Source organism: Vespa mandarinia, chromosome 15 (genome assembly GCF_050613455.1).
Source record: "Vespa mandarinia isolate Hongniang chromosome 15, ASM5061345v1, whole genome shotgun sequence".
Taxonomy (NCBI): Eukaryota; Metazoa; Arthropoda; class Insecta; order Hymenoptera; family Vespidae; genus Vespa; species Vespa mandarinia.
The window spans coordinates 687,748-712,550 of NC_140824.1; the positions used below are offsets into that span (position 1 = coordinate 687,748).

General features: G+C 26.5%; 5 protein-coding genes across 18 annotated transcripts; 3 read left to right on the top strand and 2 right to left on the bottom strand.

Annotated features, from left to right (window-relative positions):
- Positions 1–233: 233 nt before the first annotated feature.
- On the bottom strand, positions 234–3,661 carry LOC118449959 (sorting nexin-30). 2 transcript variants are annotated; one of them, XM_035885213.2, is made up of 8 exons: positions 3,521–3,661; positions 3,071–3,281; positions 2,671–2,826; positions 2,427–2,537; positions 2,171–2,335; positions 1,891–2,086; positions 1,517–1,791; positions 234–1,402 (listed from the first exon to the last, which is right to left on the bottom strand). In XM_035885213.2, exons 2-8 carry the CDS (start codon positions 3,233–3,235, stop codon positions 1,043–1,045), a joined length of 1,428 nt encoding a protein of 475 aa, XP_035741106.1. In that variant the 5' UTR covers positions 3,236–3,281; positions 3,521–3,661; the 3' UTR covers positions 234–1,042. The 2 variants fall into 2 exon arrangements, with proteins under 2 accessions (XP_035741106.1, XP_085517760.1); XM_085661634.1 differs by lacking the exon at positions 3,521–3,661 and having other exon boundaries at positions 3,071–3,373.
- A 609-nt stretch (positions 3,662–4,270) lies between these two features.
- Positions 4,271–15,042, top strand: Rfx (regulatory transcription factor Rfx). 8 transcript variants are annotated; one of them, XM_085661632.1, is made up of 17 exons: positions 4,271–4,587; positions 4,767–4,996; positions 6,754–7,044; positions 7,336–7,528; positions 7,859–7,903; positions 8,215–8,320; positions 8,392–8,491; positions 8,571–8,732; positions 10,437–10,568; positions 10,848–11,029; positions 11,117–11,587; positions 11,748–11,869; positions 11,954–12,051; positions 12,166–12,321; positions 12,413–12,769; positions 12,863–12,914; positions 12,998–15,040. In XM_085661632.1, exons 3-17 carry the CDS (start codon positions 6,811–6,813, stop codon positions 13,039–13,041), a joined length of 2,454 nt encoding a protein of 817 aa, XP_085517758.1. In that variant the 5' UTR covers positions 4,271–4,587; positions 4,767–4,996; positions 6,754–6,810; the 3' UTR covers positions 13,042–15,040. The 8 variants fall into 8 exon arrangements, with proteins under 8 accessions (XP_085517758.1, XP_035741090.1, XP_035741092.1 ...); XM_035885197.2 differs by having other exon boundaries at positions 4,272–4,587; positions 4,767–5,110; positions 6,740–7,044; XM_035885199.2 differs by having other exon boundaries at positions 4,272–4,587; positions 6,740–7,044.
- A 2,574-nt stretch (positions 15,043–17,616) lies between these two features.
- LOC118449945 (traB domain-containing protein) lies at positions 17,617–20,730 on the top strand. 6 transcript variants are annotated; one of them, XM_035885177.2, is made up of 8 exons: positions 17,617–17,661; positions 18,311–18,656; positions 19,109–19,314; positions 19,395–19,509; positions 19,589–19,725; positions 19,809–20,218; positions 20,314–20,449; positions 20,592–20,730. In XM_035885177.2, the coding sequence occupies exons 2-8, from the start codon at positions 18,341–18,343 to the stop codon at positions 20,637–20,639; spliced, it is 1,368 nt and encodes a 455-aa protein (XP_035741070.1). In that variant the 5' UTR covers positions 17,617–17,661; positions 18,311–18,340; the 3' UTR covers positions 20,640–20,730. The 6 variants fall into 6 exon arrangements, with proteins under 6 accessions (XP_035741070.1, XP_085517761.1, XP_085517762.1 ...); XM_085661635.1 differs by lacking the exon at positions 17,617–17,661 and adding an exon at positions 17,726–17,746; XM_085661636.1 differs by lacking the exon at positions 17,617–17,661 and adding an exon at positions 17,802–17,822.
- LOC118449946 (histone-lysine N-methyltransferase SETMAR) lies at positions 20,633–21,690 on the top strand. The gene has a single exon (XM_035885182.2). It carries the CDS (start codon positions 20,633–20,635, stop codon positions 21,398–21,400), a length of 768 nt encoding a protein of 255 aa, XP_035741075.1. The 3' UTR covers positions 21,401–21,690.
- A 601-nt stretch (positions 21,691–22,291) lies between these two features.
- On the bottom strand, positions 22,292–24,685 carry Cchl (Cytochrome c heme lyase). Its single transcript, XM_035885169.2, has 4 exons — positions 24,300–24,685; positions 23,719–23,993; positions 23,231–23,586; positions 22,292–23,146 (listed from the first exon to the last, which is right to left on the bottom strand). Exons 2-4 carry the CDS (start codon positions 23,947–23,949, stop codon positions 22,906–22,908), a joined length of 828 nt encoding a protein of 275 aa, XP_035741062.1. The 5' UTR covers positions 23,950–23,993; positions 24,300–24,685; the 3' UTR covers positions 22,292–22,905.
- Positions 24,686–24,803: the final 118 nt, after the last annotated feature.

Below are 24,803 nucleotides of genomic sequence, written 5' to 3' on the forward strand. Positions count from 1 at the left end.
GATAGGTATAGCTTGCTTATCTGCAGCTTTTATTTTTTCTTATTTACTCCTTTTTCTTTCTCTTTCATTTGTTTGTATATTTTTATTGAAATGGACTACATATATGTACAAAAAAGATGTGTACTAGCAATAAATATAATTATCACAATTAATCAACAAGGAAACATATTCGAAATGACTAACAAGATTTTTTGTAACTTAAATATATTAAGTATGTATTTTTTGGAAATATTTAAGAGGTGAAAATATATAATGTATGCTTCTTTTTACTTTTTTAATTAAAAAATAGTTAAAAAGAAGTGAAGCCCGCCATTAAAGATTATTTATTATTATGTAAAAATAATGTGATATATTTCATTTTACTTACATAATTTAATAAGATATCTAATATTACAAAAAAATAATTTCGAATAATTCTCGAGATTTTACTAATAACCGATAAATATTTAAACAAATGAATGAATGAATACTGTGCCGTCTTTCGATTGTTATAATTTATTATAAATAAAATTTTATTTCCGCAAAACGTATAATGAAATATATACTTGACCCTTTTCGATTGTGATACATTAAATGATAACAGTAATAATATATTGAAAATAGCATCTGCAATAAAGTCTAATCAAATATAAAATGTTACGATCAAGCCAATATAAAAATACTATTATAAAAAATTATTTTTTCAGAATTTTATTTAAATCATTAAGTTATATTTATAAGTAATACTCGGGTCGATAATCTTTAAAGGCGGATTTCAGTTTTTCAAATTCTTTTGAAACAAATATATAAACAAATATATGCTTCATATATATACTTTCTTTATAATATACTTAAATTTAGTAAAGTCAATTATCGCATAAATATAATTTAAATTGCTATATTGGACAATAAATTATTCCAGAGCAATAATACTGGAACTAATAAATATAGAAATATAACTACAGTGAGATTATCTTTTTTTATAAATTATGATAAATTCTTATTTTAATATTTGTAGACATTTTTTAATACTTGAAATGACAATATATGATTTATCATGAATTTATACAGGTATTTTAATAGGTACTCCTACAGTGATATCAGAACCTATTCCATCAAGTTTAAGAGCAACAAGGACTTCCTCCCATGCATTCATGCACTGTTGATAATGCTGTATTTGATGGTCTGCCATTGTGATTAACATACTTTTCAAATCTGCTTGTTTTTCAGTATTCCACCTTTGAATATCACTACGTAAATTTTCATTAGCACAACCAACACGATCTTGAAGTAACTCTACTTGTTTTTCTAAACGTGGAATCACTTGTCCTAATTTTTCCAATTTCTCATCACGGGTTTCTGCTTTCCAAAGTGATCCACTCCAACTTTGTGTTGAGGATATGCCACTTGCAATATTCAGTAACTACATTAATAAATAGCAATAATGAGATTATTATAACACTAAAGTTCGTATGATATACATACGATGTACATATTATTAATTATGTAAATAAACATTTATAGCATTGACAAATACCTGATCTTTCTCAACTCTTCTTTTTGCTATTTCATCAATAATCATTTCATATTCAATTTGCATAGAATCTCTTCTGCTTAAAGCATTTTTAACCGCATCTATATATGTTATATATTCACGTTCTGCATTAGGTACATTCTCTACAAGCTTTCTTTGAGCCATGGCAATGGATTCTATTGCTTTAGCAATTGCCAACAAAATAGGAGCTAGCTCTGGTTCTGAAGTAGCCCATAAAGTAAATATTGGATGTAATTGACGCAATTCAAGCAGATAATCTAGTATATTAATAACAATAGAAAATCAATGTTATTAATAAAGTAATAATTTATAATCTTTACAATTACAATATTACTAATCTACATTTTAGTCCATACCTTGCCTTTCCTTGTGTATACGATGATGAATTCTATCTATAGTAGATAATTTTTGGCTTAGTGATGTACAATAATCACGAACTTGTTCAAACTCAGGTAAATGCTGTTTCATAATATTTACACTAGTAATGTTCTGCAAAGAATCTGTCATTTTAACAAGCATATTTCCTCGACTTTTACGATGAATAAGAAATTCCTGTATAAATATAGATAACGTATGAAGCACTAATATGATATTAAAAATTCTTAATATATTTATATCATATTTATGTTTACATACTGCGGGTTTAGTTGTCAAAAAAATTTGTAAGTTTTTGTCATAACTGAGAATAGGATGATTAATAACCCTATTCAGGAATATTTGTAATAGTTTCATACGTGCTATAATAAATTCTTTGGAATAACGATCTAATTGAGCCAATAATGTATGTTTTCCTGGTAATGGCTATAACAAATAATATCAGAATTTAGTTCTTTCTATAATAAGATACAATAATTGACAATGTATTAATGTTATTTGTATTATAAAAGCTTACAGGTATAATATGCGTAGGATAAGAATCCACTAATTTTTGACGTAACCAAATGAAGTCATTGTAACGTCTGCAGACTATATATTCATTATTTTCATATTCTGGGCGTGTAACCTATGATATATTATAATATGATCTTATAATTTTATTTTACCTATAGTATTATTTTACTTTTTACAGAATTATAGAAAGTTAAAATCATATTTTTTAAAATAAAAAACATTTTTCAAAATACTATTTAACTTACTCTAGTAGTTATACGAAATGTAATATAAGTTTCCAACGTTTCAAGATGCTTTTGCGGATTATCTACTTTTACTTTTAAATCTTTTAAGTCCATTTGAAAATCAGATACATCTTGTTCTGGTATCGTAGAAAAGCTATCAACCGATGGAGATGCAATCTGAAAGATCAGTTATAAATGAATTTTTACATTTTTTAAAGATTTTATACAATTATTTTACACAATTCAAGAGATTGCATTCACCAATATTATTATATTTATATTAGCAAGTATATATATTATTCATATTAAGTTGTATCTTAAATTGCTTATACTTTTAAAAAAAAATCAATGAGAAACATATTAACTCTTTTTTTAAATAGTCAATATAATGTTTTTTAATATTTTTAAAGTTACAATTTACCACAGAGTCTTCCATTGAAGTGCTACAATTAGAAAAAAAATCGCCATCGCGACTTTCTTGCTTCACAACTCCACCCATTTCCACTGTACTTATTTCTAAAATAGCTGTATCTTCCTTAATTTTCTCCTCTAACAAATTTTCCACTTTTTCTTCGGATGTCATCATTTTGAATAATTGGAAAAAACAATATTCGATACCAGGTATTGTCAAGCTAGATCACAAACAGCCAACTCACATCAATAGCTTATACTATTGGAGAGTTCTTTGAATGTATATATGTATATTTTTACACATATACATACATACACATGTATACATATACATATATACACATTCAAGCCAAAGGTTATAAAAGAAGATCGAGAGAGAGAGAGAAAGAGAGAGAGAGAGAGAGAAGAAAAGTTATTTTTTGTTTCAAGATTCTCTTACTCTATATCTTTATCTTCTTACCGCTTCTCATTATTAGAAGGATAATGCCATCTGCAAAGTTTTCGTTATCGACATTTTATTATGTATTATTATATATACACAATACGCCAATATATTTATTATTGATACTCAAATACTATATTTATATATATATGTATATATGTATATATGCTATATGCACATAATGCACATGCCATATATATATACATTGTGAAAAAATCTTTTCTTTTATTGATTTCCCCTAGATTGAAAGTTTTCTTCATATATTCGACGGAACACCTGAAAGTATGCAATATTACATACACTTAGATACAAAATAGAATAACTAGTTGCTGTTCAGACATTCGGCGCCCCTAGATAGCGCTCGAAGTCTCGATAATGATCGATTACATCGAGTATTCAGAATCGTACGTATGAAGATCTACAATATAATAAAAGCAGTCTTAGTATTTAATCAAATTCATAAATAAATATTTAAAATTAAACTATACAAATTAATTATATTATTATATTGTATTATTATACTTTTTAGTAAATTGTAAAAATTATTTTTTGTAGTACATTTTTTGCAATAATGTAATAATTTTGGAAATAAACTGACATTAATTTCATTATCAAAAGGAGTATTTCGTATTTTTGTAATTTTTCTATAGGATAAATCAATTATTATTAAATATATATATATATATCTGTTGCATACAGAAAAGAGATTATTTTTGCAACGTGTAAGCATACATGAACATGTAGTTCGAAGGATTAAAAATTCTCTTCATAGAAATTATCTTAATATCGTATTTCGTTAATGGAGATAACAATATGTGTTATATGCAAAAATAAAAAGGAACAAAACTAGATTTTAGGTTGTAGGTTTGACGGGTTCAAGTAAAATCGAGCAACTCCTCGATCGACTAGCGCGATAAGAACTGAGCATGCGTGCAGTTATCTCACTATCGGCTTAAGAGATACTAAGAACCCTATTTAAATGTTATCAAACGAAGATTAAATATATAGAGAGTAAAGTAATCACTTATCTTCAAAAATGGATATTATTATAATTATAATAGAAATTGAAGAAAATATATGATAAGGTAAGCTGCATATTTGTCAAGGAATTTATATATTAATTACTAATTTACTTGCTAGCGTAATTATTTAATATAATATTATATGTAATGTAAAGTTTTAAGGTAAATTTATATTATATAATATAACAAGATTAATTGACAGAAAAATGCAAACTTCCTTAATTATAATTTCTTTCTGAAAGGATGGTGTTTAAAAAATATCAAAAAGAAAAAGACGAAGGAGAAAGAAAACGCCAGTTACGCTCCTGGTCATGACGCGGTCAGTGATGCCGTAGCCAAGGCGACCACAGCAGCAGACAACCGACACTCCAACCATCAGACAACAAATATACAAATTTTGTCGGAGTGTGTTACTCCGATTTTTTCTCCTCTTTGGTGCCTTCACCGTCTGTGCAGTTCTGTGGAACGACAGGTACGGTTTTCCTTCCTCGCAAAAAAACCATTTCGAATACGCAATAGGATACGTTCGGTCGCGCAAGTGCGTCCGGGCGTTGTGGTTGAAAGTTCACGCCATTCATGAAGACAGGTGAGCAAAATGAAAGATAAAGTCGGTGCTCTATGCTTCCTGTTCTTCTAAACACAATATTTTCAAATCGTCATATAATATTTCGCAGTTTCTGTAAATGCCGACAAAACATGCTTTTGCGGATTTACGTTTGTACTCGTCTTGTCGATTACAAGACTTAAATCTTAATATTTCTGAAATTTTATTTATAATCTAATATAAATTTATTTATGTATAACAGTATAAATATTAAAAAGACTTAATATAAATAATTTTTTTTAATGAATTGTATATGTAAAATTAAAATGTAATATATTACCATATTACATTATGACCTTTTTTTAATATAAGATTAAAGAAAATCCATCTTCTTTTTTGCTATTAATCCTAGAAATTATTATATTGATATAGATAAATTCAAAGAAAAATTGTTTTATTACATTCTCTTACAACTTATGCATTAATAAATTTATTATATAGTTTTGTAGATAAAAAATTTGAAGACGTTCTAATTAAAAAGGGATCACTAATCATACCATTAAATTCATTGGAATATAAAATATAGTTATATTATTTGAGAACTCTTAATAATACTTTTTCATAATAGAATGCAATACATGAATGATATAGATTTGATTAATCTATAGTTAATAAAGTAATTTTACTTTTAATAAAACATTGATTAACAAAAAAAATATGTTATTATATTATTTAACTAATAGAAAAGTTTATAATGTTTCATTGAAAAACTTTTTTGCATATAAGATGTATTTAATATCTATTACTTTTAATCTATGTTGGAATAAACGAAGAATGAAATCTATCAGGATAATGCTCCCTAATTATTTCCATGATGTAAATTTTTCCTCTGATAGATTCAATACCTTTCACATAGATCGTCTGTTCAGTCACGCGTACAGTGCATTTTATTTCCACTCCCTCTATTTTCTTCCCCTTGATACTTTGTGTTTGGTACCTGCTCCCCCAACAGGTACGCGTTACCGATACATTTTACCGTGTGCACGTTATAATAGAAATGACGTGTCCTGTTCATATTGCAAGCTTTTCAGGGCTTCCCTTTGATCTTAGGATTATCGGGGATACACACATAAAAAAACGAAAGATATTGCGAATGATTGTTATATCGCATAGGTTAGAATGATGAATTCGTGTATGGTTGTCTCTATTAAACATTCTCCCTATATAAAAGGTATCTTTCATTACATATACACATACGTATTTATTTATGATATTAATGATGAAGGAGCATAAGTTTATATTTACATTTAATATATTGTTTATCGTGTTGTTGTCATATTTTCAACATTTCTGGACTTTTAACGAACAGTTAAATTATAAACTCTTTCAAATAATATGAACAAGTTTTTAAATGGCAACAATATGCTTAATATCTTTTAAATTATTTATTAATTTTTTTAATGTGCATTATTCTTTAGAAAATTTATATTACACTATGAATGACTCAAATGGAATATTACAAGTATAAAGTTAAATACTGTTTTTTGTATATTGTTACCATATAATTAGAATTGATATGAAAGAGTGGTAGATCATTTTAAACGTTTTTGTATCAAGTAAATTAGATATTATTGACATTTAAAAGGGAACATATGTATGTTGATATCATAGATTCATCTCTTCAGAAGCAGGGAGGTGGTGGTGATACGGTGGGTGCAGAGGGAGGTCTAGCATCAATTGCCATGACTACAACAGGAGCCCAGTATGCCCTCACAGCATCCACCGGAGCTAATGGCAGTGGGGGTAGCTCTACTGCAGTGGGGGTGGAGCCTAAATCAAGCGTTGTTGTTGTGACTACTTCCAGTTCCAGTGGTGGTGCTAATGTAGCTCAAACTCAATCTACCAGAGGCCAACAGCTTATCACTGTAGTTACCAGTCCTGATCCTTCAAGTCCAAGTAATTTACAGCCCATACAGGTATATAATATATCTTTATTATTCTATATTACCACAAATTTTAAGTATTAATTATAACTTCCTACTTTTAAAAAATGAAAATCATTATGTTTGATAGAAAACATGTTTACAAAGTAAAATATTAGTAATAATTATTTTAACATTGGATAATAATACTTCATATACTTGAATTGTATCAATTGTTAATGATAATGTGCCATTTTCAAAACATTTTGATTCTTATATCCAAATAAATCTAATAAATAAAACCAGGTGGTCTTGAGAACATGCATACTATAAATAATACTTTAGTTGTTGGTTCAGGATCCACTTGAAACAGCTGCAGATTCTTCCAATGGCTCAACAGGTACCTCAGCACATGTTACAGCACAAGTAGTGGTCAATACTACTCATTCTGGTCAGCATACATTTGTTGATAGTGACACTGCATCTACATCTGCTGGCACTATTGTCAGTGGTTCTCCTCATTATATAACAGTTACAGGTACTTATAGGATACAATATCTTTCATTTAGCATGTGTTATAATTTAAGAGCATATTGACATTCCTTTTTTATATCTTTGATATATAATCTTATAAATTGATTTGGTATTGCTACAATTTGGTACCATCAGAGAAAAGTTTACAATATGGATATGATTTAATTATGTCATAGAGATTTAATAAATTTAAATGTATAACAAAGGATTGGTCATAATAATGCATGCTAAAAAGTAGATGGATTAATTTGAAAAGATATAGAATTTGAGTAGACATTTGGCCCTTTCCATGCTGCTGAAAAACATGCCTTCTGTTCTACTCTGACCACATTAGACACCAGTGATTCACCATCCTACGCATCCCTCACAACGACAGTAGGTGAGGGCAGATATAATCACCATGCCTTTTACCCTGGTTTACAATATTTTTATACTAATAAATAATATATTGTTTTGAAGTTTTTGATTCATTTGTTTATTTTTGCAAATAGGTTTCACTTAATATTATGTATAGTAAGAATTACATGGTGCTATAATGATTATTTTATATATATATATATATATATATATATATATATATATATATAATATATACATACATTCTACAAATCTATACAGAAACGCTATACTTAGTAGTAATAGGAAACTAACTAGATTGTTCTTACAATGTAAAAATGGTATTTGTTTCAGTATCTGGAGAAGCAGAAGCAGTGGGGTCCGAATCAGTGTCCCATCCAACCTATGTTCAATATGTTGAGGGGGATGGTTCTACGTATATACCGGCGAATAGTCAGATGTAATAATTGAAATATATTTTCATAGTTGCTTTGCTCTTGCGCGATATTTTATTTTGTTATATTTTTATAGGACATATCCAGTATATGCCGTAGGAGAGGCTGGTGCAATGTATACACCTGCCTCAAGTCAATATTATACTCCAGCCTCAACACCAGTAACATATGCACAGGTTAATATTTTATTATATTTCCTTTTTTAAAAATTTATTTATTAAGTATTAAGAATATTTAAAAAAATTATATATTTAGGTCACAGCACAAGGATCAAATACTACTACTGGACAATTATTATCTCAAGGCAATGGCACTTACTTAATCCAGCAAAGTGTTGTAGATAGTGATCCAACAACACATACACTCATATCTGCTGCAGCTGCTGCTGCTCGAGCTAGTCCACAAACTGAAAATGCGGTAAGATTTTTATTATTGCATGTCAATATTTATCTTTTTTAATTGCTTTTATTTTTTCTTGTTAACTAAATAAATTTTATGAAATTCTGAATGATTATTGCTACTTAAAAAATATCTGTATCATATTTTTAGAAGCATGTGGATCTATACTCTGCATGATTGCAGGGTACAAACAATATTTTGTAAAAATCAACAAGTACTCATTGATTAGACATTTGATACAAAATATATCTTTTTATAATTGATTTTATCATAAATATATACCTATTGCACAAGTATTGTTAATAATTTTAAAAATAAACATACAGTAAGATGAGTCATTTTTAAATATTTGTTATAAAAAAAATGTTATCTAACATTGTAGTATAAATATTATACCTTTAAATATGTTCACATATTTGATTTATGAAAAGTATAGAATTTTAGATAAAATTAATACAGTTCAGGATAAAATGATAGCCTACTCAATATTTTTGTCAATTTCTAAATACATATGCATACATATGTTCATTTTGCATTGTATATCTGTTTGTATTGTATATCATTGTGTATTATATATCTCATTATACGTAAACATACCAAAGGTCACTTTTATGAAAAGAAATGTAAACAAAAGCTAAAATCGATGGGACAATATGATAGCATATTTGAGACATTTTCTATTATGTTCAGATCTGGAAATCTACAAAGCCAATCTTGTTGGAAAATCCAATTCTTTTTCGTAATTCGAGCAGCATATTTTGTAATTATCTATCCATTAGATTTATGTATTTCTGACTGTTCATCTGACTCGAAATGAAGACTTTCCGTGGTATTCAATTTCAGCCTATACCATTACACTCCGTCTTCACATTTCCCAACGATTTAAAATGCATTGATCTTTCCTTAGATCATAATAATATGAGTGCCAACTCATTTGGCCAAATTGAACTTTTTTCATCATTGAAGATTACTTGTCTCCAATATTTCTTCCAGTGGATATGCATGTTTGCAAATTCCATATACTTCTCTCTATGCTGGGATATTAAAGGAAGGCGATTTTTCAATTTTCTATACTTCAAATGGTTGCACTATTGTAAAGCACGTTACACGTTCTATTTCGTAGTCACAAAATCTGATTTTCTAGCAATTTTCATTGCTGTTCTCTTGCAATTAGAAGTTACTCGCAAAATGACTCACCTTTCACGTATTATTAACGCTCGTGGTCGACAAGTTGACTCTTCTTTCTATAATTTTCTGAATTTTTCAATAAGTCGTATATTTTACGACTTCTATTAATTTTGGATATAAAATATTTGTGTTAGATTAAAATAATGTAATAATTCTGTCTCTTTCTCACTTTTATGTAATGCTTTTCTTCTACCCATTTTTTATTAAATTAAAATAAACACTACTTAGGAATCTTTTGCTATCTTAGACAGCTGAGGAACAATTGAAGAAGAATTTGAAATTCACAAAAGTCTCAAATGTGTTATCATATTGTCCCATCGATTTTAGCTTTTGTTTACATTTCTTTCCATAAAAGTGACCTTTGGTATGTTTACGTACAATGAGATATATAATACATAATATATGCAAAATATACATATGTATACATGTGTATTCAGGAATCAACAAAAATATTAAGCTATAATTTTATTCTGGACTATATATCTATTAATTTGGGCATTTATCAAGCAATCAGAATGTTGGGTTGTTTGATAGGAGGCTGTGGTTAGCGGGGGTGGCGGGGCATACTTGATCACTGGTAATTCAGGAAGTGCTGCTGTTACCGTGGAAGAAGCAGCAGCTGCAGCAGCAAATATGACGCATGCCACTAGGGTCTCCCAAGCCACAGTAAGCTCTATTGATCCCTAATTCTTAGCTTTCTTATGTATAATGATGTTATTTCAAGCATGTATTTGCTATTGCTGTATAAAGGGTGCTTTTGCTTCATACTAATAATTTTACATTTTTATTGTACTATTAAAAAGTCAAATAAACTTTAGATTATTTGCATTTTTATATAATGTATCGTTGTTTTCTATTGTCATAGATTTGAACATTTTTGTAGCTTTCAAATGTACTGTACATGTATTCTTTATATTTTATATACTAAATATTTACAAATAACAGGTACATTGGTTGTTGGAGAATTATGAAACTGCAGATGGTGTCTCTCTTCCAAGGTCTACACTTTATAATCATTACTTACGCCATTGTTCTGAAAACAAACTAGATCCAGTAAATGCTGCAAGTTTTGGAAAACTGATAAGATCTGTGTTCTTGGGCTTACGAACAAGACGGTTAGGTACACGGTGAGGAATATTTGAAAAATATCTTTGTTTTATGAATAACATAAATATATGTATTGTAATATAACATTTTTTTATGAATATTCTTAGAGGGAACTCTAAATATCACTACTACGGAATTCGTGTTAAACCTAGCTCTCCTTTGGTCATGCTGAATGAAGATGGTACATCCCGTCAACAACAAACTACAAATTCTCAAACTAAACGATTTAAATTTGTAAATCAGAAGCCAGATCAAGCATATGAAAGCAATACACATTCAAATACAAACATTTCTTCTAATACCTCTCCACCACAATATCATCAGTATCTTGGTGAAGCAAGTGGTGCAATACCTGAATTTCCAGAAATACTTGTTGGACATGGTTCCTCTTTACCTGAAGACTGTACATTGGAAGATATAGATACTTTTCGTAGCATATACAGAGAACATTGTGAGGCATTTTTAGATGCTGTTCTAAATTTTGAATTTGCAACTGTTGAAAGTCTTTGGAGAGAATTTTGGCGTAGTCAGGATAATAATAATGGTGATGAATGTGAAGAAGAAAAATATTTATCAAAGTAAGGAAACATAATTTTAAAGAAAACATCAAATGAAATATAATAAAAAAATTATATAATATAATAAAAAAAAATATAATATAATAAAAAAAATAATTCATAATATATCTATACAATTCATGGAAATGTCTGTACAATAACAAACTCTCTTACTTTACAGGACCAAATTATATCAAATATGTAAATGCTCTGAAGTCCAAGATTTTATCAGGAAAGTAGATTATACATTTTATCAAAACTTAGTGGAAGTACTAATGCCAAATGTACTAAGACCAATACCAAGTATGTTACATAAAACGTTTTTTTTCTATTATATTTATGATTATGTTTATTATTTCATATTAACAATTATTTTGTTTTGTGAAGGTTCACTAACGCAGTCTATTCGAAATTTTGCAAAAGGATTAGAATCATGGTTAATTTCTGCCATGGCTGATTGTCCTGAAGAAATGACCCAAATTAAGGTATTAGAAAAGATACTAATATTTATTATTATTTTCTTCTTAATTTTTTAAAAATTATCCAATGAACACAGTTAATATATAACTTATAAATCATTAAAATAAGTAATTTTTCAGTTAACAGCTGTCTCTGCTTTTGCTCAAACATTAAGGCGATATACATCATTGAACCATCTTGCTCAAGCTGCACGAGCAGTACTCCAAAATTCTAGTCAAATAAATCAAATGTTGGCTGATCTTAATCGAGTTGATTTTCATAATGTACAGGAACAGGTAAATATTGTGTATTATGTAATATTTTTTATTTTATAATACTTTCTATATCTTATTATCTTAAGAATATTAAATATTTTTTTTTAATCAGGCATCTTGGGTATGTCAATGTGATTATGGTATGGTGCAACGTTTGGAGGCAGATTTTAAAGTGACACTACAACAGCAAAATTCATTAGAAGATTGGGCTATTTGGCTAAAAAGTGTTGTAACGCAAGTACTCAAACCTTTTGAAGAAAAACCTACTTTTGCTAAAGCTGCACGTCAGTTTTTACTCAAATGGTCTTTCTATAGCTCAATGGTTATTCGTGATCTCACTCTTAGAAGCGCTGCCAGCTTTGGTTCTTTTCATCTTATTAGGTTGTTATATGATGAATATATGTTTTATTTAATTGAACATCAAGTTGCTATAGCTACTGGAACAACACCTATTGCAGTAATGGGAGATGTAAGTGTAAAAAATAACGAAAAGAAAAGCTAATAGATTTATAAATACTCAATATTATTTCTCTTGAAATAAATGCGATTAAATTTATTGCAGAAAAGTCAGAATTGTCCAATAATTAATAATTTTGGAGCAACATCTAATGGCGGTAAGTTTTAATATATTTGATTATTTTTTGAAATTTTATGAGTATAATTATATAAACTTTTGAATAATTATAATTTCTTTCAGATACATCTAATACAAGTCAACCTAAACGTATTAAGTTGAGCTAACTGCGTGCCTACGCTCTTAAGTTCGTGAGTAAAAAGATAGAAGATAAAAAGAGATTATATTTGAAATCATGGCGTGCAATTTTAGTTAAAATAAACGTCATAATCTTATAATCTCATAAAAGATAAAGATTTTGAAGTATTTAGCACGAAAGCATGCAGGCCTATTAAGACACACTAGTCCCGCGAATTATTTTATATAAGAATAAATCATAATTTAACAGAATGTCAGACAACTAAGATTTTTGCATAATATTCATATTGTATACAATTTAAGTAAATTTATTAACAATAAGTGATATAGGAATACATAATGTAAAGAAATAATGAGAAACAAAATCTTGTCTTATATAATTATAATGACAAGTTTAACTTATTATTAAAGGAAAATGTTTAGTTTGTTAATTTACAAAATCTAGTCGAAACACTAAATGAATGGGACCATGAATTTATCATGTCCTTTTAGCATACGCAAAACTTGTTCGATCCAGTTTTCTTTAGAAAATATGAACATACAATGTGTGAAGTAAAAAAATAGCTTATGATAAAAAAAGCTATATATGTTGGTTTTTATGTTTATTCATATTCATGAATATTTTGAGGCAAAGAATAAGTCTGGTTTATGAATAATATATCAGATCTTGAAAATCAATAATTTTTGAATAACTGACATGATCTGTTATATTGAAAAATGTTTAATCATTGAGTACGCGATCGCGCTCTTCGCATTTTTAGTATAACAGCAGAAAAACGTTGTCAGCACTCAAATGATTGGTTAAAACAAGTTGCTTTTAATTTATTTTTATTCAAAGAAAACTGAATCAATCAAGTTCAATTAGGTAAACTTCAAGCTATGAAAGGAAAGTGCATGGAAATAAAAAATGGTGGAAAAGTAGATTGTTACATGAATGAAGTTCTCTGTGCACAGTTTTTTGAATAATCTTCTATGATTCACGAAATCCGCCCTGTCGATGGTGTTGTCAAAATATTCCTACAGGAAGAGAAGTAAATTAGATAATTAAGATAGTATAAACATACATACATGTTTTAGATATGTCCTAATATGCATATTTTTTAATGCGATTTATTAATTGTACATCGAGCATCACGATTTTGTTGAAAGATATCTATTAAAACCCATTCACATTCTCTTGGTATATTTAAACGAATAGTACAAAATGCTGATAAGTGTAGATGAAACAGAGCAACGCGATCGTTTTAATTTACTAAAAGAATAGAATGTGGTATCAAATCTATATGTATATATATTTTATATATATATAGATTTGGGTCCTATCCAATATATATATATACATATATATATATATCAATAACTTGGCTTGTAAGAAGTACATGTCTGTTGAACTATGGATAACTACAAAGTGTAATGAATAGGCACTATTGGTGTCTTCAAGCATTCTATGCATTTAAATTATTTGAAATTATAATTAAGATAAATGTCAGTAAATATATGTTTTGTATTTGTCGACACACAAGTGTCTTTTTGCTGTATAATAGAATAATAGGTATAAGTGAGTATTTTGAAATTGATGTTATATTTTGCTTGTTTACGTATTATTTTGAAGAGATAAATTAAGATAAATTAAGATAAATGAACAATTCCAAATATTTTATGTATGTAGTATGATTTTTATTTTCATCAAATAAGAAGTATAGATACTGCTTTCATATACTGCTTTTCAAGATCGTGTTTGTTATTATAAATGACATATTGACTTAGCATATACATACAAGAGGGTATATAAGTACAAAAATAATGCTTACTATTTATTAAGTAATCAACATTATTATTCGTAAAGTGCTTGAAAATTTTAAATATGATTGGTTTTTAAATTAATAGATCTTTGTTTTTATACAGCTTTGCATTAATAACATTTTATCCTTTTTTAAGTAAATTTAATTCTATTTCAATTATTATAATATAACAAGAAATTACACAATTTCTTCAGTACTATGTTAATTTTTTTTTTTTAAATTTCGAAACTCAATATATCTTATTTTAGTTAGCAACATTGCCTTAATTTACAATAAATTTTTGCATATGTATCTTTTCCAAATTATTTAATGAGTATCGAAAATTATATAAAAGAAAAAATAATCAGTATATAGTATATAAATATAATTGGTATTATTCATGTTTATAACAAAAGTTAAAAAGCTATTACTTTAATGATTTGTTTTATTACATTCCTTTTTATTACGATATTTTTTTATTTGGCCTTATACTCAAAGTTCATAAATATTTTAAATAAATTAAGTGAAAATTGTTGTCTGCAATATGTTGTATGACATAACTAATGATAAAACTTTATATCCATCCATCTTTAGTATTATTCAATATATATATAGCTGGATGAGATAGACAATAATATTTCTATTAATTTAATTAATAATTCTTATAAAATTTCCATTAGTTGAATTTTATTACTTACGTTACATGTATTTCGCTTTGCAAATTATAGGTCAAGTTTTAATTCTATAAATAAAAACATTCAGTTACAAGTTTTTAAAAATTAATTTATATAAATTACCTCATTTTTCATTGATTATTTTTCATCTTTTGAAGAAAAAAGAAAAAACAAAATAATTGAATTTCCGGGATGTTTATTTTCAGCTAATATATTTTTTTTTACTACTTCACGAATATTAGGAAGTGCTGAAATTTTGAAAGATATTCTCTTACTGCAACATTCATGAAGAACATTACTATACACACTAAGTGCATTATAATGTATCCTGTATAATATTATGTATAAAATAATGATGTTAATACTTGCCAAGTTTTATGGACATTTTCTTATAAGTATTGGTAGTTACTATTTTATATGTAAAGCGAATTTTTTCACCTATAATCAGATAATATGATTTTATGCGTGGCTTATCATGCAATGAATGAATACTTAGAAATTTCAGTTCAGTATGAGAAAAAACAAACTTTATTTTAATCGACTTTCAAACATACGAAGATACATACTTTTAAAAACAAACTAGATGTTTGGCTGAACATGGTGCCTTTATTTTATAAAAGAAGAAACATAATTAAGCATTTTTTTACCATATCATAATTATATAAATAATTCTGCAATTTTTAAAAACGATTGACCAACAAATATAAAAATATTTCCTTTAAAATTTTGTAGATTGCATGATAATCTCATCGTTTATTATAACTTCAATTAGAAAAAAATATTAAGCTTCTTTTCTAATAATTATTGGAAAAAAATTGTTTCAAGGAAAGCAGAAAATTACATTATTACAATGAAATAATATTATAAATGATTGCAAGCTTTTCATACAAATATATCTTCCAATTTCTAATTTATCCTACTTATGTTCATAACTAAAAGGTACTAAATATGGATTTTAATATTATATTGCGATATTTGGATAGTAGTATGAATAAAAATAAGGTATATCTATTTATTGTATAGAATCAATGCATAACTAGTCAAACTTCTTAGACATAAGCTATGAAACAGGGATTGAGTATTACATGCAGTACATCGATGATAGATTGTGCATACAATATTTATGCGAGTGAAAAGAACAAATATTTCTATGATTATGAGCTTATAAATATAAAACTTATAGATACTTATACCATAGATACTTATGTGTAACTATTATAAGAACTGCTTTATCAAAAATTTCAATTTCCATTATTATAAACATAAAAGATGTAACATGTCTATGGAGATATAAAAAAGTGCATCGGTATAATTTTATTCAAAATGGAAAGATATATATCAATACTATTCCATTTCATAGTACTCTGTTTGGAATATATCAAAGTATAAAATACAACTACTAACATCTTATGCACTATCCTATATCTCTCTTAGGCTGTTTCAATACTGAAATAATTTTGCATTTTTATGTTTGAAGTTGAAAAATATTATCAAATATAGCTTCTTTGCGATTAAGCTAATACATGATCAAAATCAATACTGTTTCCTCTGTTGCGAAATAAGTAAAATGGCCTTAAACTTTTCCAATTTAAAACGTAAAAGAATTTGCTGCGTTGTTAAAGTGGGCTTTGAAAAGAAAGAGAAAATTATGGAATAAACTGAAAACAAGAAAAACAATGGAACCGTTTTTCTCTTATGACATATAGAAAATATTTTGATACCTTCAAAGTTGCACAAAACAAGAATCATTCATTACTGCTTAAATAAGATTATTTTTACTGAATGTTGCTTGAAATGACAACTTATTATGTATGAGATATAAAGAACTCTAAGAATTGTGTGAATGTGTGGATCACAAAAACTAAATAATAAATATATGTTTAAAACTTATATACAAATTAAATCTTGTTAAAGAATCAAATCCCTGTAGCTAATTTCATATTTACGCCTGTTTGTTTAAAATATAATTAATTTCATTATATTAATTTGATATATATCCCATACATTATTTTTTTTTAATTAGATATAATTAGTTGTTTAAAAATCATTCATTCAAATTATTTTATTTAATAAAGTAACATGTACTTTTATAGATATTACAGGCACATTAGAAGTATTGAGACATTAGTTTTCTCTTTTTATTGAATGGTTGAGGTTATATGTCGATCTTACATTTGTAGTGTATATTGAACAGGTATTAGCTTTTGTACAGCTTGTCTAAGACAATATAGAATAAATAATTTACTATTTAGAATTATTAAATGTATATATTTATACGAGTATGTTTAATTATACATTTTATAATTTTTAAATAAAGAATACGTTCTTTCGTTTATGAAAAATAATTAAACAGATGTTAGTAGAATTTTAGGTTAACGTATATTATAGTAGTGTCTCAAAATTAGCATAGATATTTTATATGGTATCTTTAATAATTTTTTAATCTAAGGGTTCTTTAAGAAAATTTTTTATCATTATTTGAATATTTTAATTTACTTTTAAATTGTTTTATAAAGGAAAAGTGTTAATATACGCATAACAAAATATTGTGTCACATCACATATTTAAGACTCACTAAATATTTTACACAATGTAAAATATTTTTACATTAATAGATGATTTAATAAATTATACATATATGTTTTGATCATTTTATGTAATACATGATTATTAGTTGCTTGACAAATATTTTGTACAATTATATTTTCCTTTATCTTTTATATACATATATATAATTTTTTAGTTTTATATATATATATATAACTATTATATATATATATATATATAATATTTTAATTAAATCTTGTCAATAATAAGATTGAATAATTAGAACTATTTTTTAGTTATTATATACTTCAATTATCAAGTACGAGATGACATCAGAAATTGGTAAGTTTGTTGAAACTTTGGTAAAAGATGAACAAAAAGATTTAGTATCATCTGTAGAAGATAATCATGTTGGTGTAATAAATAAAAGAGAAGATATTGGAGTTCAGCCTTTGTCTAATGTTAAAAATATTACCAAGGACTTACTTCTAATTGAATCAGAAAAAGATGGTATAACAGCCCAAGAATCTGTGATGAAATTTCCTACTTTAACAAACACAACTGAACCATTGAATATTAATTCTATTGATAACAATAATAGAAAAAATATTGAATGTTCAGATAGTAATATAATTGTTAATGGTTAGTATGACTATTTTAATTTAAACTATATTGTAATATTACATGAATAAGTTGTAAAAAATAACAATAATAAAATATCTTCGCGCTTAAAATTCTATTATCTTATTTGTATGCATTGGATTTAATAAAATATATTTAATGGTTATGTTGGCAAATTCTATAAACAGAGATTTGAGATAAGTAGTACTTTAAGGTTTCAAAGAAATAATATAAGACTTCTTTAATTCAATTAATCAATCATATACAAAGCATTACTACTTGAGTTGATGGATGAAACTGTAATCATTAATATAGTAATAAGTTAGTGAATTCAAAATGCCATCATATTGTAGAAATAAACGAAAAATTAAAAAATATAAAGGTAGTTTTATTAGTATATAGTGATTTTTTTGCCTTTGAAAAAATTAAGAAATGTCAGTGTATGTATTGTTTTTTATATTTTCTGTATTCAGAATATAATATGATCGACATAGATCGAGGTATTGAGAATAGTGATACTCAAACAGGATCTGTTAATTCATCTATACAAGAATATAATGCTGATATTGATAATCAATTACCAGAAACTGTTACACTACTTAGAACACCAAATGGTGGAAAACTATATTTAGTAGGAACAGCACATTTTAGTATTGAAAGTCAAAATGATGTATCAAAGGTATGGAAAGTAAATATATTTTGTTTTCATTTTGTTCATTCTATAGATCTGTGCATATAGAACTTTATTTATAATTGCAGATAATACAAGCTGTACAGCCTCATATAGTTGTTGTTGAACTATGTAGAGCTAGGATTGGTATATTACAGCTTGATGAACAAGTAATGTATCATTATGCAAAACATCTGAATCTTCGTAAGTTTTCTGTATGCTATTACCCAAAAGGGATTTTTCACATCTTTATATAAAATCAATTAATTATATATATTTTTAGAAAGCATTCAGGGTACTTTTAAGGAGTATGGTTTATATAATGGATTACTAAATATTCTCTTACTAAAGATGGTTGCTCATATCACTAAAGAACTTGGAATGGCACCTGGGGGAGAGTTCCGCAGAGCTTTCGAGGAGGTATGTTGTCAGACACGTGTGTATTAATATAGATAAAATTTTTAAGATCCTTAGACAAATATAAAAACAAATATTAATCTTAGGCAAAAAAAGTTCCATATTGTATGTTTTACATGGGAGATCGTCCAATAGATATAACCATTCAACGTACAGTACGATTTTTATCTTGGTGGCAAACAATAAAATTAGTATGGCATTTAATAAAGATAAAAGATCCAATTAGTAAAAAGGACGTAGAATTATGTAAACAAAAAGCTTATTTAGATGAAATGGTTGCTAAAATGAGTGGAGAGTTTCCTGTATTAGGGGAAGTTTTTATTAAAGAACGAGATATCTATTTAACACATTCTCTTCAATTGGCTTGTTTACCTGAATATACATCTAAGGGTTTGGAGCCAACAAGAGTTGTTGGCGTTGTTGGCTTGGGTCATATACCAGGCATTGTTGATAATTGGGGTAAAGTTCAACCTTCTGATATACCACCTATCATGAGGTATATAATGGTCATATAATAATTTAAAAACTTAAGTTTATTTTTTTTGATATAAAGCTCTAAATATGATTTATTTAAAATTTTTTATTTTTCAGTATACCACCATTATCATTATCAAGTAAAATATTAAAATTTACATTTAAAGCATCTTTAATAGGTGCTGTAATTTATGTAGGATATAAAATTATACCACTAGATTCTATCAAGTCATCGGTACAGGGGCTTTTAAAGGTTAGTGCAGAAAATTAAAATAATATTTCATTTCCATACTTCTATACCGTGAAAAAAGGAGGATTTTCATTCAAAGATAATTTTCTTTTTTTTTATGCTGCTTCTCTTTCTTTTTCTCTCACTTTTTTTCTTACTCTTGAAGAATCTATCATCTTTCTTTGGATTTTATATTGATATAAACATATGGTAAGCATGAACTTTGATCTTTGTGTAGATGAATATACTCATGATATACCTGGTGTCATGTATGTAACTAATAACATACCTGGTCCAGGTATAAATGTGGATGATTTTGAATCTGTATTTACATCAGGTTGTTCATGTACACTTGAATGCTCGAAGTGTACTTGCACTCGTGGTTCTGCTAATTATATAAATGATTGTATTGTCGAAGAAAAATTATCAGTACCAATTTTAGAATGTAATCCTTATTGTATGTGCAATCAGAATTGTGGTAACAGATTGGTACAACGTGGTCCATTAAATAGTCTTCAAGTAATAAATACTGCTAAAAAAGGTTTAGGTCTTATAACAACGACATTAATAAGGAAAGGGCAATTCATTTGTGAATATGCTGGTGAAATAATAAGCATAGATGAAGCACGACGCAGGGTTGAAGCTAATAAAAATGATAATAGTATGAATTATGTTCTTGTAGTCTCTGAACATATAGGAGAGCAGATAATTGTAACTTGTGTAGATCCAAAGTATTTTGGCAATATTGGAAGGTATAGTAATCATAGCTGCCAGCCAAATGCTAATCTTGTACCTGTCAGAGTTGAAAGTGTTGCACCACGATTATGCTTATTTGCATCTCAAGATATAGAAAGTGGAGAAGAAATTACTTTTAATTATGCCAGTGGAGTGATTTCTGACCGTCATTTAAGTGACACACCCTGTTATTGTGGTTTCAGTAATTGTTTAGGTTATTTACCACATAACCCTATTTAAAGTATGCAAAATAGTCTTTTAATAGAACATTATAAATATCATTAAAAATAATTGTCACAGATTCAATTGTACTTTGTAAATCAATCATAATTAAACGAACATATAAAATATGTGAATTATTTTCGTGAAACTTTTAACATTTTTATTAAAAATTTAATATTTAAGCAAATATTGTGAAAATCTTTTTTTCTATACAATTTGAAAGATTCTTTATTTAAGTGAAAACTTATTATCAATTTAAATAGAATTAGTTGCAGTTTTATAGTATATAAATTAACAACAAATATTTTTTTCTTATTAAACAGAAGTACCGTTTCAACAATGTTAATCTATAAAAACTTTATTTTTTATTTTTGTATTTTGTTTTTAATTATGTAATAATGAAACTGTTGATAATTCATACATGGTTTTTCTGTTAATATATATGTTTTGTTAATCTGTAGTAATTATTTTTATTATAATTTATTTAAATATAGTTATTATATATCAGAAATAAATTCTTTCTAAAATTTATTGTTATATGAAACTTTATATGTAACTTAAGTCAGTATATAAGATAATTTGTATAAATAATTGTTATCAAAATATATTTTAATAGCAATGAGATGAATTTTACAAAAATGCTATATTACCGAAATTTACGTCTTAAAAATATATTCTTTTACTTTTTTTAACGTGGTAAAATTAATCTCTTTATAAAATAATATAACTATTTATCAAATAAAATTGTCATTAATTAATGAATATTCCTTAATAGTTACATTATTCAGAAATGATAACAAATTAATTATTTGTAAATGTTTATCTTAATCTTATTAATATCTTATATTAATTTTTATTAATATTAATTAAAGTTTAATATATAATTACAAAACAAATAATTCTGTATCATTTGCAGTGTTGTATTGTAACATTTTTTTAATATAATTTTAATTAAGTCGATCATACATATTATTGTAAAATCTTTAAAGGACTGAATACTTGGTTTTGCACATATGTTCCTAACTTATAATATTAATTTACATTTAATATTTTAATAAATATTTCCTTATTTCTTTTATATTTTTTAAATATAGTATATGCATGCACATGCATCTTATAAATCCTACTTGCTGGCAAGTTAATGTGTAAGTTGTGACAGTGTGTATAATATCTGATAATGAATTTTTAAACATAAGTAAAAGGATCATATATATTTTTTAAAAATATCTTATATTCATTAATTTTTTATGGTATCAATAAATAAAAATAAAATTAAAAATACTATTATTTTCATTTTATATTGTAATGTTAACGCAATACATATTCATTGTGAATTATGTCTTATGTATAATCAGAAAGTGTAATCCTTCTTTAGTAATTTTCATACAATCAACTTCCATGATATAGCTGCATTTTTGTTTAACAACTGTTGAAATGGAAAAATGCATTATAATATTCTTTATACTTATTTCTATAATGTAATTCATTTAAAATATCTATCTAATTTCTATAAATACTATATTTTAATATATTTGGACTGTAGATGTTTGTTCTTGCACTTCATTACTATATTTCCATCTCCACCAAGCAACTTTCATGCGATCCCAAATATTTTCCCAAGAGTCCATAGCTGGTCTTACATCAAGAAGAGCAAATTTATATCTTTCATCTACTTCTCCACCGTCATAATAGTCAATAACATATCGTACATCTTTACCACATCTATCTACTATCCAATCATGACGATCAAATGGTAATTCATATCTAAAATAGAAATAAAAAGTAGATCTGTACTTGTAATATTATAATTTCTATATTTCTATGAATTCAAATAAATTGCAATCATACCCTAACCAATGCCGAATTCGTGCACGTGGTGAATACTGTGTAGCCTTTCCACCAAAACTACGTAATTTAGGACAATTGCATTCGCGTGCATGAAGTGCTTCCCATTTAAGAACTTCCTGCCATGCTTGTTCATTATTAGTATTATGAATTTTTATTATATCATCCATATCTTTTGGCAATATATCATCATTTTTCCAACGCCATCCTTTTCTTAACATAGCATTCCAAAACATTTGTTGTGATGGGTAAACCCAAAATTCGCCATCTCCTGTTGCTTTTGGTATTGATGAGACTTGTCTGTCAGTTGGTAAAGGAAAAGGTTGATCAGGTGCTGGTTGTTGATTGGCAGGTGGCATCTGTAATATTCATTTTTTTTAATAGTAATATAAGAAAATCTTAATGAATTTCTTTTTATTATGATTTATATTAAATTTTATTATATATACCATGCATTATACATATTACATATATTATTGCATTATACATACCATGTTAAGAGGATTTATTTCATTCTCAGTCATATGATCTATTGGACATTCTGACATAGATGTTTTAGATGACTGTTGACTTGTTTTCATATGCATGGGACATTCTGGTGGAGGTACATTTTGAAATTTTTCTGATTCGTGTATTACAGATTTAGATAGATGTTGATTATGCTGTATTGGCATAATTACATCAGCGGCTGACACAGATGCAGAAGTCAATGTATTGCCCATTATTTCAATTATATTAGTACCGTAATATATATATATATATGTTGCTATAATCAGTAAAAAAATAAAAGTAATATTCAGATAAAGAAATAAAATAATATCTATATCTAGAATATATAATTATAATAATACAAAATAATTGAATTAAAATTAGTACAAATAAAATTTATTCATTTTTATAGTAATCTCAATTTTTGTAAAATAATTACGCAATTCTAACCCTAAACGATATTATAGTCGTATTTAAAAAATTTATTGTAAGATCATATTTTAAATAAATATATTACATATATTATTTTATATATACACATATCTTAAAATTTATAAATTGTAACTCGTAATTTCGTATTTACCTGTAAAATTATTTTTTATATGAAAACTCTTAATTTAGCCTGTTCAGATAACTTGAAATATCTCAAGTGTTGAGCTTGTTACGACGAATGCCGATAATCAAAAGATGAATGAAAATTAATTAAATATATAGAAGCATTTATAATAACATTTGAACACTTTCAAACTTTATATTTAAACCTTAACAAACGTTCGAACACATTTATGTCAGATCTAATGAATAGATATTATATGTAGTATAAACTTTACGTAATCACACATTACCAATATTTTAGTACTTTTTTAGTTAAACTTTTAATTTACTAAACAATATCATGTTTTTAATTGGTAAAAGTAATATTATTATAGTTTTTGTACTCAAATTTCAAATAAACATTTTAATATACAATGTGAAATATTTTGATAAGTTATTATAAGGTAGAAAAATATAGTAAGTAACCCGCATGATTTAAATCTGTACTTTATAAGATTATTTTTGTTGCAGTAATTTCATATATGTTATATAC

What these genes read in the sequence shown, in the direction of transcription:
- LOC118449959 (XM_035885213.2), bottom strand. Translation starts at nt 3,235, where the DNA reads ATGATGACATCCGAAGAAAAAGTGGAAAATTTGTTAGAGGAGAAAATT. An exon ending in CTTCAATGGAAGACTCTGTG is followed by an intron (nt 2,827 to 3,070) that starts GTAAATTGTAAC and finishes CTGATCTTTCAG; the next exon opens with ATTGCATCTCCATCGGTTGA. An exon ending in TATACACAAGGAAAGGCAAG is followed by an intron (nt 1,792 to 1,890) that starts GTATGGACTAAA and finishes TTAATATACTAG; the next exon opens with ATTATCTGCTTGAATTGCGT.
- Rfx (XM_085661630.1), top strand. Translation starts at nt 5,855, where the DNA reads ATGTATTTAATATCTATTACTTTTAATCTATGTTGGAATAAACGAAGA. An exon ending in GTAATTTACAGCCCATACAG is followed by an intron (nt 7,045 to 7,335) that starts GTATATAATATA and finishes ATAATACTTTAG; the next exon opens with TTGTTGGTTCAGGATCCACT. An exon ending in ACAAGACGGTTAGGTACACG is followed by an intron (nt 11,030 to 11,116) that starts GTGAGGAATATT and finishes GAATATTCTTAG; the next exon opens with AGGGAACTCTAAATATCACT.
- LOC118449945 (XM_085661635.1), top strand. An exon ending in GTCAAAATGATGTATCAAAG is followed by an intron (nt 19,315 to 19,394) that starts GTATGGAAAGTA and finishes TTATAATTGCAG; the next exon opens with ATAATACAAGCTGTACAGCC. An exon ending in GATATACCACCTATCATGAG is followed by an intron (nt 20,219 to 20,313) that starts GTATATAATGGT and finishes TTTATTTTTCAG; the next exon opens with TATACCACCATTATCATTAT.
- LOC118449946 (XM_035885182.2), top strand. Translation starts at nt 20,633, where the DNA reads ATGGTAAGCATGAACTTTGATCTTTGTGTAGATGAATATACTCATGAT.
- Cchl (XM_035885169.2), bottom strand. Translation starts at nt 23,949, where the DNA reads ATGGGCAATACATTGACTTCTGCATCTGTGTCAGCCGCTGATGTAATT. An exon ending in AAATAAATCCTCTTAACATG is followed by an intron (nt 23,587 to 23,718) that starts GTATGTATAATG and finishes TGAATATTACAG; the next exon opens with ATGCCACCTGCCAATCAACA. An exon ending in CGAATTCGGCATTGGTTAGG is followed by an intron (nt 23,147 to 23,230) that starts GTATGATTGCAA and finishes TTTCTATTTTAG; the next exon opens with ATATGAATTACCATTTGATC.